Here is a 13,531-nt window from a genome sequence, read left to right on the forward strand (position 1 = left end):
TTACTCGATCAGATGAGGTCAATGGGCTGCTCATCCCCTTCTCCTCTGTTCATCCGTAACACCCCTGTGGGATTGGAGAGCCCGTGGGCAGGAGGACGGCTGTGGTGGGGAGCTGGGGCATCCTCCAAGGCACGGGGAGCAAGGGCTGCCGTGACCTACAGAGCAGTGAATTAAGGGTAAGAGGGTGGCTGGGAAGCAGTGGACCTCCCGTTAGGCTTGTCTCTTTGATTAATGCCTGAAACAGGTTTCCAGCAGAGAAATGCAGACCAGATGTGGAGCTCTGGGTAAAGGGGAGTGAAAACACCGTTGTTGTGTCATCAGGAGACCCTGTGATCTCTCTGACTCTGCTTTCCAGTCTCTCCAGGAATTACTTTGTGAACCACAGAGGAGCAGGAAGAGGCTTATCTGGAAACTGCCAAGGGCAGAAAGGTGCCTGGGGAAGGAGGAAGGCAGGAAACTCATAAAAGGGAGGAAGGGAAAGGAGAGAAAAGAGGATGATGGGTGGGAACCACGGCCAGGGTCTGCAGGCCACAAGCCTACATGGTGGGAAACCTCCTGAGATGTTCCCACCCATGGTAGGAGCTCCGGGCATACATCCAGCACCGTGCTCCCAGGTCCAGCTGGCACTGGGTGCAAGGCAGGCACAGGGGATGCTGAGCAAGACCAAATCTTGCCGAGAGGTACGTACCAAGGAGCTGGTGTAGGTGGGGTCAGATGTATCATCCTGCAAGTAGCGTGAGAGGCCAAAGTCCGACACCTTGCACACCAGATTGCTGTTGACCAGGATGTTCCTCGCAGCCAGATCTCGGTGCACATAATTCATTTCTGCAAGGTACTTCATCCCAGCAGCAATTCCTCTGAGCATCCCCACCAGCTGGATCACCGTGAACTGCCCATCATTTTGCTGCGACAGGAAAGAACAGGCACCTGGGTGAACATGCAGACCCCACTGAGGGACCAGAGCCGCTCATCCCCAAGCTTGGGAGGACGCTGCACGTTCCTGGAGGACTTCAACCTACCCTCAGGAACGAGTCCAGGGCCCCGTTCTCCATGAACTCCGTGATGATCATGACCGGTCGGCTTTTGGTCACCACCCCTTCCAATCGAATGATGTTGGGGTGGTCGAACTGCCCCATGATGCTGGCCTCACTCAGGAAATCCCGGCGCTGCTTCTCAGAGTAGCCAGCTTTGAGCGTTTTGATGGCCACATAGATCTCCCGCTTACCAGGCAACTTCAGGCGTCCTTTATACACTTCACCAAACTCCCCTGCAAGTGAAAGAGCATCCTCTGCCACCTCCTCCTCCACATAAAACATTGCAAATGGTACCAATACCTCAAGCTGCTTGGTCTCCAATCCAACCAGCTGAGAAATGCCAGTGAGTTAACACTTCAGTGATGCTCTCCTCTATAAATCTACTCCCCTGCTCTCTTTAAAAGGGGCAATGTCTGCTGCTGTTTGGGCGTGCTACCTCCTCTGAGGTAACAGAGCTCAGTGCAGATAGAAGCAGATGCTGGAGCCGCTTTTGCAAACCCCACAAGAAGGATTTGCTGAGCAAGAGAATCAACATTTAAGGACTACCTCAAACACAAGGTGTTGGCATAGATAAGTTCAGTTGCTGTTTTGCACATGAATTATCTTGGAATGGAAAATAATTGGGCTGTTTTCATTGCTATCCTCTGATTTAAAATACAGAACAAGCATCCTCTCATTTTCAGCAGGAGAGCTTGTCCTTTGCCGAGGCAAACTTTGCCTGTGGAGGGATTACATTTAAGCCAGGTGTGCAGCCACTTTGCCTCGATGAGCAGCAAAGGGCAGCTGTCACTGAGCCTGATCCTGACTGAACGAGCTCATTGTTTCTTTGCAGCCTCCCCCCCAGGCTTCTCACTTTCTCTTCCAGAAGTACTAGAGTTATTTAAAAAACGCAATAAAAGCAGCACAGCTAACAAACAGACCCATGCATGCGTGTGTACATACACATGTGTATGGGAATATGGCACAGGCACAAGCGAGAGCTGACCTTCCCTGGGTATCTCATGGAAAAGGCAACTAGGGAATCCCAGGAGGCCTCATGGGCACCCAGCGAATACGTTCATGAAACCTTTCCCACCTCAGAGGAACTTTGAGAGCAGAAACCAAACTTGAGCCCACCCTAACTCATCACAAACCACGGAAAGCCTGATGTCTTGAGGCTTCCTTGAGGGTTCCTGGTGAAGGACCGTGTGTGCACTCCCAGAAAATTGCTCCAGGCAGGTGTGTGGCCACACAGGAGCAGCTGACGGTGGCAGGGACAGTGAAACCCACCTGCTCCAATGACCTCTTCAATTTTCACAAAGGACACATCGATCTCCTTAGCAAACTCTCGGACTGCCTCGTTGGGATCCTCGTAAGTGAAGGGGTCGATGTAGATCTTCATCCCTGGAGACCCTTATGATGGGAAATTTGGGAGCAATGGCAAAAGGGAGAGAAAAGCAAGACGAGTTGTGTCATAGCCAAAAACTGGAGTCCTCACAGTCTCCATATATCCATTAAGATAGATTCATGCACCACCCCCACAGACCCTTATCACAGAAGCAAGGAACCATAGAACAGTTTTGGGGTAGAAGGGACCTTAAAGCCCATCCAGTTCCACCCCCTGCCACGGGCAGAGCCTTGAACCCCTCCAGGGATGGAGCAGCCGCCACTGCTTCGCGCAGCCTGTGCCAGGGCCTCCCCATCCTCACAGCAAAACATTTCTCCATAAGATTTCAGCTTAATCTCCCCTTCCAGCTGAAAATCATTCCCTTCGTCCTATTCCTGCCCTCCCTGATCAAGAGCCCCTCCCCAGGTTTCCTGGAGCCCCTTTCAGCACTGGAAGCTACTCTAAGGTCTCCCCAGAGCCTTCTCCTTTCCAGGCTGAACAACCCCAACTCTCTCAGCCTGGCCTCGTACATGAGGTGAGGTCTCCAGGTGAGGTCTCATCAAAGCAGAGCAGAGGGGCAGGATCCCCTCCCTCCCTGCTGGTCCCACGGCTCTGGATGCAGCCCAGGACACGGTTGGTTTCTGGGCTGTGAGCACACGTTGCTGGCCCATGTTGAGCTGCTTCTCCCCCAGCACCCCAAGTTCTTCTCCTCAGGGCTGCTCTCAATCTATTAGCTGCCCAGCCTGGGTTTGTGCTTGGGATTGCCCCGACCCAGGTGCAGGACCTTGCGCTTGGCCTTGCGGAGCTTCATGAGATCATTGTCCTCTTTGTTCACCCATCCCATCAAACCCTCCATTTCATTCCGTCCTCTCCCTCTCTGCCCTCCGACTCCTCCATCATTATTCTTCCTCTTCCTCCCTCCAGCAATGGGGAGCAGTTCCAGATCTGAGCTACATTTCCCTGCCTTTACAGTGAGGGCTTTACAAGGCCATGTGCATTAGTAAAGAAATATTTATTTACCCAAAAAGGCCTCTGATAGTTTTGTGGCTACCGCTAACTTGACAGAGTGCAGCAATTATAATCAACAGCCTGCACGGAGCCATAAACCACAGCTCTGCCAGCCTCCACGAGTGTGCAGCCTCTCGCACAGGTGCAATCCGGGGCAGCAGGATCCGGCCACGCCACAGGGAGATGCAGCAAGTGGGCTATTGCCCTTTGTGAAGGGCAAAAATCCAAAACAGACCCTAATTCCATAAATGGGCTTTGCAGATGTTGTGCTCAGATGCCCTGGGGTTTGCAGAGCTGCTGGGAGGCACGGCTGCAGGGCACTGGCATAAAGGCACCCTGAATGGGCTGGGGCTCCCTGTGGGGGTTCAGCCTGCTGGGCCATTTCTTACCCAAAAAGGGGACCAAGGATGGCGTAGCAGCCCCTTAAGGTCACCTCTAGAGGAGACCGGGATGGACACAGCTGCCTGGTCCTCCTCCTCGAGGTACCTCACCCTTGTGGCCATCAGCAGTGTTTGACTATGCCATCAAGGATCTCACCAAGGGCTGTGATCCAATCACACTGGCGCTTCTCCAAGCCTTTCTAGAGCCAACGTGCAGGCCAACGCGTGGACCTCAGCATCACCTCCTTGTGGCTCCGCACCAGGGATCTAACACGGCTCCCAGCTGCTTTGCAAGTTTGCTGGCAAGCAATTCAGGAGGAGCTGTGAGAGCCTGGCAGCTCAGATGGTGCAGAACAGCCACCGAGGGAGAACTGCTCGCAGGGCCCCCGGGACTCAGGAGGGACCAGGCAGGAGCATCCTCGTCCCCAAAAGGGGCATTCAGGGCAAAAGCTCTGTGCCTCGGAGGCGGGTGGGGAAGGCTGCAATGAAGCCATCTGTGCATCTCCCACTTCATAAATCCCGTTACGGCTCTGTCTCATGCACTTTAACTGCACCATAAATTTTTTACAAGAGCGGCTGATGCTCCAGCCAGGATTACAAAGGGATTTACAGGATCGTAACCGGGACTGACTCACTGATCAAAATATGGAAGAAATAAAGGAGACGATAATGCCAAAGCGTCCTGCCCACCGCAATTACAGGTGAGTCTTCAAACGCCCTCTGAGTGCCCTGGGGTCTACCCGCAGGCTCAGGAAACCCCCACCCCCAGCTCCCTGCGTATCTCCTGCATTTCCCATTCCATACAAATTTGCGAGATCAGGGCACCTAAAATGATTACTCATCTCCGCAAAGCTCAGCCACAGCTCATCGTCACTGTGCTAGCAAAAGCTGGGCACACAGCACCAAAGGCTGAGCCTCATGCAAAGAGAGCTTTATGCTCTTAATATTGCCCTGATCCTCTCAGAAACTGGATTAGGCCACTCCTTACCCCAGACAATAGTGAATCATTTGTCATTCTTCAAAAGCTGAAACGCTCTGCACTGTGACCCTGACTCCAGCATTAGATTCCATCCAACACCCTTTTTCCTTGGGAATAAATATTGCCGGACAGAGAAAAACCCTTCCTTGCTGAAGCGCTGCCGCTTCAACGGGGCACTTTCCCCACCTCCCCTGTCTCAAAGCTCCTGGCAAAACAGCAGCAGAGACAAAGCACAAGAAATTACAACCTGAAAGACCCCATCTCACCCCAAAACTCGCCTGGGGAAGTCCTTGCAGTGATCCCCAGGCACTGCCAGGAGGGACAGTGGAGCTGCGTGGGGAGGCTGTAACGCCAGGAACCACGCGGTGATTTGTTCCAGTGGCTGCGCTTGTTCCTCCATTAGTCGCTCGCCACAAATTTCCCACCTGTTTTGCTCCAGCATCTGCGATAACCAAGCGCCTAGAGGCTCACTAACCTTGCAAGGGTTTTGCTGTGCGGGCGGGGGCCCTAACACCCTGGCTTTTGGGAAATGATCCTCACATCGCCCAGCTTTAAAAACTAAACCCCGACACCTGCTTCACTGCTTTCTTCCCTGGCTTGAACACCCTGGGGTTTGGGGTGCACGGGGTGACTTTGGGATACAGGAGGCGGGGGGGGGAATGCACATAGGGTGGGATGCACGTGAGCCAGGGACGCACACAGGGTGGGGAATTGTTCCCAAACAGGGGGGAAAATGGGGAAAATAAGTCCACCTGCAGCCCAACATGGGTTTAGCTATCAGGCATCAATTACATCTTCCCCTGCCACCCACGGTGCAGAAATGCAAAGAAACGGAGGAGGAAAAGCACAGGACCATTGTATTTGAGTGTCGCCTGGAGATGTTTGGAGAACAGTTTATCGTTTGCTGGGGGGGTTTATGGGCCCTCACAGCCTTGCCATCACGCTGCAAGGTTTTGTATGAAGTTGAGGAGGTCAAAGGACACGTAGGGTGCTGGTGCCAGCTTGGCTTCACTCTCCTGGCTGCCTCCAAACCTCTTCCTTCCTTCCAAGCCCTCCTGTTTCCCCTGCCATGCTGATCATTCCACCTCCATCCCTCTCCTTCTGGCCTATCCTGCTCCCATCCTCCACTCATCCCTTGTTCACCACCATCCCTTTTCCGCAGGCAGGTGCCCAGGACCCAGGGGCAGTTTCTTCCTGCACAGCAGCAAAATGCACCAGGGAGGCATCTCCAGGAGAGCGTAAATGGGATTTACATCCCTAGGGTTGGGGCACGAAGCCTGCAGGCACTGGGTAGCAACTTCTCACCCACTGAAGCTGATGGTTTGATGCTTTATTATCATTTGCAGTGATCACAATGGTCCACTGACTGCTTTGCCAGGAGCTGCACAGTTCCACCAACTCCAAAGGTGTCTTCAGAAAAAGCCCTTCAAGCTCAGGCTCTCCTGGTTGTTTGCCAAGGGCATCGGCTGCCCAAAGCCAGTTAAGCTTCCCCAACCACTGGCCACACATCCTTCCCAGAGCAGGGTGCAGGGCAAGCATCAGGAGAACGGCAACGCTGGTCACCAGCCCCTCCTCAATGACTACGCTCCCAAAATTCAGAGTCTCTTGAGCGGTAAATGCAGCCCAGCACCGATCCTGGCCCAGGCAAAGCCTGTTGCAGATCAGGAGCTCATCCCCCTTCTTCATGCTGCCTCTCTCCTTCCCTTCATCTCTTGGGAGTCTTCACTGCATCCTCTCCCCATGCCCTTTCCCACTACACCCTCCCGTACACCCAGACCCACCCCCTTCCCCCAAGTCCCCCCTGTTCCTCTTCCCACCCACCCTGCTGCACCAGGTCCCCCCGCAGACACCTTGACACAGAGCTGAGGGCAGCTTTGCCTCTCTCCCTCTGCCCCTGGGAGTTTTCACGCCCGCACCACGTGCATCTAAAGATGGAGAAGAGGGGCATGTGCCAGTGTGGGAGCATGGCCCCTGCATGCTGCCCCGCTCACCTCGCCCAGTGCTGTAGTGCTGTAGTTTATCGCTGTACACGGCCTCCTTGCTGTACGCGCGCTTCCTGGGAGGAGAGAAAGCAGCCAGGCTTGAGGAACCAGTGGCTGGTGATGACACCAGACCACTCCCCTGCCAGCAACACCTTGAGAGCGGTTGCACCTCCACGCTCTCTCCAGGTGCCAGGATCCCCTCGCCCACCCCTCCGATCCTAAATCTCTCCCAGCTACATCTCACCACCTCCACCTTCCTGGACCCATGGAATGGTTTTGGTCAGAAAGGACTTTAAAGCCCATCCAGTTCCACCTCCTACCATGGGCAGAACACCTCCCACTGGATCAGGGGCTCAAAGTCCCACCCAGCCTGGCCTTGAACCCCTCCAGAGATGGGGCAGCCACCCCTGCTCTGGGCAAACAGTTCCCACCTGCTGCAGACGATGGAAATGGCCACCAGTGAGACAATGAAGACCACCCCGGCCGCTGCAGACCCCGCGATCAAAGGCAGCTGCTCTCTCAGCTCCGACTTGTAGTCATCTGCAAGACAAGAGGGATGGGGTGAATTCTCCCTTGGTCAGTCACGGAGTGAGAGCAGCCTCCTAAGAAAAGGTCCTGTAATGCCCCCTCTGATTCCATGGGCGCTGGTGTGATGGGACAGGGGATCCAGGCAGGAGCGTTTGTTGAGGAATCGGCACTGTGTTGCACAGGGAAGGATTGTCACACTGGGCTTACGCAGACTTTGGGTTAAAAATATGGAAGAAAAGGTCCTTGGAATGAAGTCAAACCAAAGTGCGTGGGCCCAGTTACCCGAAGAGATGCGGTTCACAAGGCGGCTTTGTCTGTGTCTCTGGGATTTCTCTTCCATCAATAAATTTAAACTTGTTGGTTGTTTCAACCAAATTTAACACAAAGTCTCACAGACAAAATGTTCCTACACATTCCAGGAAAGGAGGAAAAGACCCACAAAAAACCGGCTGGGGAGGCTGCACCACCAGTTCACCCGTTTAGACATCAGAGAGTCCACCACACATCAGTCAGCCTTGAGAGAGAAGCCCAGGAGAAGCCGAGTGCCCTCACTGCAGGCCGGCTTGTGGGCTTTTACATCGGGACAGAAGACAAGAGCCAACTCCTTTCGCAGAGCAACCACAGCACCCCCTACACTGAGCACCCCTCAACCCACACCGTGTCCCCTCGGCCACCCACCGCATCCTCCAGCAGCAGGCTGGGGTGAACGCTGGGGTGGCACAGGGACATGCCTGGAGGAATCCCAAGAAAGCCACTTGCCACCTCCATGTGCTCCCCCTCCTCCTGCCCTGCGTCGTTAGCAGTGTGGGAACCCACAGCCGTGGGGTGGGTGGTGCCTGACAGAGCCCACACTCCTCCTGAAACACGTCCCTCTCAAACCATCCCCAGCAAGGGCTGCCGGGCTGTACTAGTGGCTACCAGCAAGGGTTAAAATAAAATTCACTCCGAAAGAAAGCATTTAGCACACTTTTATCTGTGCTTTCCTACTCCGTGGTTAATTACAGGCAACTGGATTTATCTCTCACAGGCCGCTTCAGTTCTGAGAAATTCTCATCTAACAATCAATTATTATTTAATAATTTACACTATCCATTCTTATTAAATTTCAATTAATTGCTTATTTGAGGCAGGAATTTTCTTCTCGCTTCTCTAATCCTGAATATTTGAGGCACTGGTGGGGTTTATTACCGTCTCCTTCCCTTCCATCATCCTGCATGCCTTTCCTCTTCCTGTCCCAGCTGACACTCGACACAAGTGCAAATAAGCAAGACAGCCAGAGGAGCTGAGATCCACGGGGATCACCCAAGTGGAGCAGGAATGGTGCCAGCAAAGGCAAGGAAGGGTCTTCTTGCAGGGACTTCAGCTCCCCGAGTATCTGGAGGCATAGGAAGACCACGAAGGGAGCCTTGTGGCATTCACTGACTTCTAGATTTGTCCCAAAGCTGGGATTAATGAAGAACCCTCCCAAGGGTTGTTAGCCTCTAAAGCGATCCATGTTTGTGGGTGCGAGGAAGGGCTGGGGCCAGAAGAACAACAGCACGACTGTGGTGGGGGCCAGAAGAAGCTGTGAAGGTCATGAGCTGGCCCTTTCCCTCCGACACACCACCTCAGAATGGAGAATCAATGTTTAGGGATGGCTCCGACCCTTCCAGCTTTGCCCGAGTGGCTCAGAGCACCCCAGGAGAGCAGCTCTAGGCAGCACCTCAGGAATCCTTCCTCCAGGGGTCTGCGAGCCCCACTGCTCCCCATGCTGCTCTGCTGGACTCAGCTGGTGGCAGGGGTCTCTGCCACCGTGGACAACGGCAGGAAAAACAAAACCACAGTGAAACAGCAGGGGAGAAAACAGAGCTAAGAGATTTAGAGCAGATTACTCCTCCAGCTGGCGATTAATAAGACATTGCTGTAAATCACCTGGCTTTCGCCACGCTGCCCGCTGGGAGCGAGGTTTGCAGAGACAAGTTTGTTTAACCCAATTAAAACCCAAAGCTGTCGCTGGAAAGTCAACCACTCTCTGGCCGCCCTGTCCCCCCATCCTGGACTCACCATCCGTCAGCGTCTGGAAGCACATCTTCCCGCTGTACTTGCCGTAGCCGGCCACGGTGCGGGCTCGCACCTGCACCACGTAGACCATGCCGGGCCGCAGCCCCTCGATCCTGGCCGTGTTGGTCTGGCTGCGGGCCATGGAGGAGTTGTACTCGTTGTGATCCTGCAGGCACAGCCACGACAGACGGTCAGCCACGACGGCAACAGCAGAGGGGATGGTGCGCCCTGCAGCCCGCCCGTCCCTGCTGATGGCAGGGATGAGGGCTGTCTGCAGGGGGATAAAGCGGTGGCCCTGCTTCTGCTCCAAGAGAACAAGTGCCGGAGCCTGGGCAAGGTGGCTCAGAACCTTCCGGTTGTCCTCAATCCCTGACATGGAAGATCCTGCAGAAATAGGACCCACAAGCTCTTCCTGGCCTCAGGGGAGCTGGGGAGGTCCCTGCAGCACATGCGTTCCCAGCGGCCCCTGGTCCCACCACAGCGATTGAGCAGCTGGTGGGAACAAGAGGAGCATCCAGAGCTAAAACGCTCATGAGCAGCAAATTCCTCCTCTTCAAAGCACTGATGTCTCTGCACGTTTCAGAAACCTCATGCAGTTATGGACAGACCACAACACACCCTCCGAGAGCTGCTCAAGCAGGTTCAAGGGCAACTCAACTCTGCTGGGAGCCCCAACCCCGACAGCCCCTGGTCTGCTGGCACGGGTCCTCGCACTAAACCTTGGTGAAAACCTCATGCATCTCAAAGCTCATTTTTCACAGTGTTCCCCAGCGAGTTGCTGTAAAGGAACCACGGGTGAGACCATCTAATTATTCACATTCAGAGGAATTCATTAAAGCTGGCAAGATGCAGGAAGGATGGAACAGCTTGGCCTCGGCACGGTTCACAGCAAGGGTCACGAGTGTGTTCCCTGCGGGGACAGACGGCTGCCAGTGAAAGGACCTGGCAGGAGGCAGTGACCCGGCACAGGGACAACCTGGATAACCTTTGCTGGTCCTCACTGCCCCCCTCCTCTCCTCCTGACGCTGCCCCACAATCTGGGTCCCCACTCACTCTAGCATACACCAGAGTCGAGGCTGCAACGGGCACTGATGTTCAGGAGAAAACACTGCCACGGCAAAGGAATTAATACTTGCAGTCATAACATCACTCCCACTCTCTGTATCCAGCACAGGCAACCAGGCACCCATCCCACAGCCTGTCCCACTGCCCGGACCCCTCCCCACAAAGAGCCTGACTCAAAGCCCATCAACATTCCCCCTCTCCCAGCAAGCTCAGGACCTGAGCAGCCTCCAGACAGCACCCTACAAAGCTCCACATGCCCCCACCCTGAGTCACAAGGCTTCCAACCCCAGCTTACCGCTGCCGACCTGGAGCCCACGGTGCTGCCGACGTCAGGTGTGCAGATGCGGCTCACCTTCTCGTAGTAGCGGATCTCATAATCCAGGATGATGCCGTTGGGCTGCTCGGGCTGAGGCCAGGAGAGCGTGATGCTCCTCATCGTGGCGCTCACCTGGTGCATGATGGGGACAGTGGAAGGTGCTGCCAAGGAAGTGCAGAGGGAGGGAAAATTAATGGAGAGGGGTAGGCCAGACGGCTCCAGGGAGGGGGAAAATCCCCTGGGCGCACAGAGCATCCCCAATCTCCCATGCCTGTGGCTGTTCTCCCAGTGGGACACGCTCCCACATCAGCAGTGGGAAAAGCAGCATCTCTGTAGCTTAGGTGGAACCAAGGCAGCGAGCTCGCAAGGGAATTCCAGTATTTAAACCAACTACTCCTTTTAATTAGGTGCTTAGAAATCCTCAGTGTTCCTCCTCCCTGGGATTGCTCATTCCAAGCATGTCTCCCACGTCGGGGGGCAAAGACAGCAAAGCTCTCCGCAGGCTTGATGATGGTTTCCAGCTCTGCTCACTGTCTTTTGCTGTAACAGCATCTCTCAGGAAGCCAGCACCCAGCACCGCAGGAGCCTGAGCCACAGCTCTGACCTCACGTGCTGTCAGAAATAGGATGTAGGAGCAAAAACCTGTCCACCCTGAGGACAACGATTGGAAATCAGGGCAGAGACACCCCAGCCCTGCAAGGGGACACAAGTGCAGCCTGGGCACCCACGCTGTCAGCATCCTAATTTGGCCCAGAGCTGCTGTTCAGCTCCCGACTCCTGAATGGGAAGAGGGAGGGAAAGGGCAAGGGGAGCCTGGAACAGGGGACAGGAGGAAAATGATGGGAGAGAGATGTGGCAGAGGAGAGGAACCTGAACTCAGTCCTGGGATGCCACTCCCCCCGTGCATCCAAGTTGTATAAGTCTCATCTCCCTGCTCCCACCTGGAAAAAGGGGGAAATGGAGACGCCGTTTCATCCCCAAGCAACCTAAGGGAGGATAAAAAGCAGATACGAGTCCTCTGCCCCTCCCATCCCACAACCCAGTGCTCGCTTTGCCGAGGCCACAGGCACCCCTCCACCTCCCCATACCTGTCCCTCCTTTTCCCTGGCTTTTCTGCCCACTTGCTGCCTTCCCGGCTGCTGCCCAGCACTGGGTGCAGATTAACCTCAGCCCAGGAGCTTTTCCCTTTGGACTCAGAGCTTGCAGCTCATAGTGTGTGGCTTAAAGCCCCCAGCATCGCGCCATACCAGGACTCACCAGCTTGGTTGGTGGTGATGTTGACGGAGACGTGCTGTGGTGGGAAGGGGCTCTTGTTGGAAACCCCATTGACAGCCTGGATCTCAAAGGTGTAGGGCGTGTGCGCCCACAGGTTGCTGATGAAGACCCGGGTCTCTGTCAGACCCAGCTGCCGGGGGACAAAGTCCACGTTGTCGTCGCAGCGGGAGCAGGCGCGCCGGTCCGAGCGGCACTTCTTGCAGACTATGTTGTAGGTGACATCATCCCGCCCCCCCGTCTCTCGCGGCGGGTGCCACTCCAGGATGATGGATGTCTCGTTGACGATGGAGATGACGTTGCGGGGGCCGGATGGGACGCCTGCGGAAAAGGAGAGGGCTTGATATAGATTCTAGCTAAAACACTATGCTCAGCCCTACCATGGCACAAGGGCTCTAGAACGGAGAAGGACACCCCAGGGCTCTGTCTGCTGGTCTGCCCATCACCTCCTGCCTCAGGAGGGATTTGATCTCCGTGGCTTTGCTTGATTCAGTGTTAGGCTCTCCCCATCAGCAACGCTGACCACCCACACCGCTGGCCACAGAGAGGGAGCTCATGGTTGGGGATGAGGCCTCCCATGCCATAAGCCCACTTAGTCTCCAAAAAACCCCCCATGCAGAGCACACATGGATCCACCTGCCAAGACGGACCCATTTTAATGATTGGGAGATGCCGAGATAGCTCCACTGCTCACGTGGAGAAGCACCTGACTTTTTCCCAGCAAGAGGAACGCCACTTAGCCAGCACTGCGGAGGAGCAGCAGGCAAAAAGAGAGTCAAAAATGGAAAGTGGTTATTAACAGTTCGATATCGTAAGTTGGGAGCCCGGGTATTTAACGGCGTGGAGGAGCACTGGCACTGCTCGCTGGTTTGTGAGCAGCTTGGATGCTGGATGAGAAATCAAAATTGCATTGATCAAATCCACCAGGAGCCATCGTAAATGCTTTGGAGGACGCGAACTGAATGCAGCCCCGATTGCAAGTGCTGCCCGAACAGTGCCAGATTCCACAGGGAGCGATTCAGGAGGAATCCAGGCCAAAGAGCATCATCGAAGGACAACCATGGGCCTGGCCAGGGCTGGGGAAGGATTCTGGGGTTAGCTGGGACGGCTCTGCAGCCAAACCCACAACATCCAGCTGCTGGGCTGCATTAAATAAGGAGAGCGATCAATCACTCGAGTCGGCGGGGCTCGGTGCTGCACTTCCAGGGAAGAGAAAGGACTTTGCCACGACGGGAAAGGGCAATAAAAGTGACAGAGGATTTGACCCGTGAGGAGAGGTTAAGAGAGCAGAGCAGGATCCACCTTGGGGAAAAGCCCCCCTGGGGAGCCCTGCTCGTGTGTGCGCCGGGGAGCGACACCAGTGGCTGCAGATAACTGGACGGGGCTGGGCAGAGGCGGCTCCGTCAGCACAAGGATGATGTGGGATGGAGAGGGGAGCAGCGTGGAGGAGCTGCAGCAGCCCCTGCTCTGCCCCCTGCCCAGCTCCCAGCACTCGCTGCCCTCTCCCTTGCTCCCTTCCTCACCCCCAGGGAGCACCTCAGGAGCCTCGCTAAGCCGTTGC

The 13,531-nt window shown here is 55.1% G+C and overlaps 1 protein-coding gene across 2 annotated transcripts in view; it reads right to left on the minus strand.

The window, feature by feature from the left end:
• EPHB1 (EPH receptor B1) overlaps positions 1 to 13,531 on the minus strand; it is a 75,063-nt gene that overhangs the window by 12,015 nt on the left and 49,517 nt on the right. For both annotated transcript variants that reach the window (XR_011338081.1, XM_069864713.1), the window contains exons 5-12: positions 11,956 to 12,291; positions 10,678 to 10,859; positions 9,321 to 9,483; positions 7,181 to 7,289; positions 6,759 to 6,823; positions 2,304 to 2,426; positions 1,020 to 1,267; positions 689 to 904 (exon numbers count right to left, since the gene is read on the minus strand). Coding sequence is in view for 1 of the 2 variants with exons in the window: in XM_069864713.1 (XP_069720814.1) it covers positions 689 to 904; positions 1,020 to 1,267; positions 2,304 to 2,426; positions 6,759 to 6,823; positions 7,181 to 7,289; positions 9,321 to 9,483; positions 10,678 to 10,859; positions 11,956 to 12,291 (1,442 nt within the window). In the remaining variant the exon portion in view is untranslated. The remainder of the gene's footprint in view (positions 1 to 688; positions 905 to 1,019; positions 1,268 to 2,303; positions 2,427 to 6,758; positions 6,824 to 7,180; positions 7,290 to 9,320; positions 9,484 to 10,677; positions 10,860 to 11,955; positions 12,292 to 13,531) is intronic.

The sequence above is a fragment of the Phaenicophaeus curvirostris genome, chromosome 10, assembly GCF_032191515.1.
Source record: "Phaenicophaeus curvirostris isolate KB17595 chromosome 10, BPBGC_Pcur_1.0, whole genome shotgun sequence".
In the NCBI taxonomy this organism is placed as follows: Eukaryota; Metazoa; Chordata; class Aves; order Cuculiformes; family Cuculidae; genus Phaenicophaeus; species Phaenicophaeus curvirostris.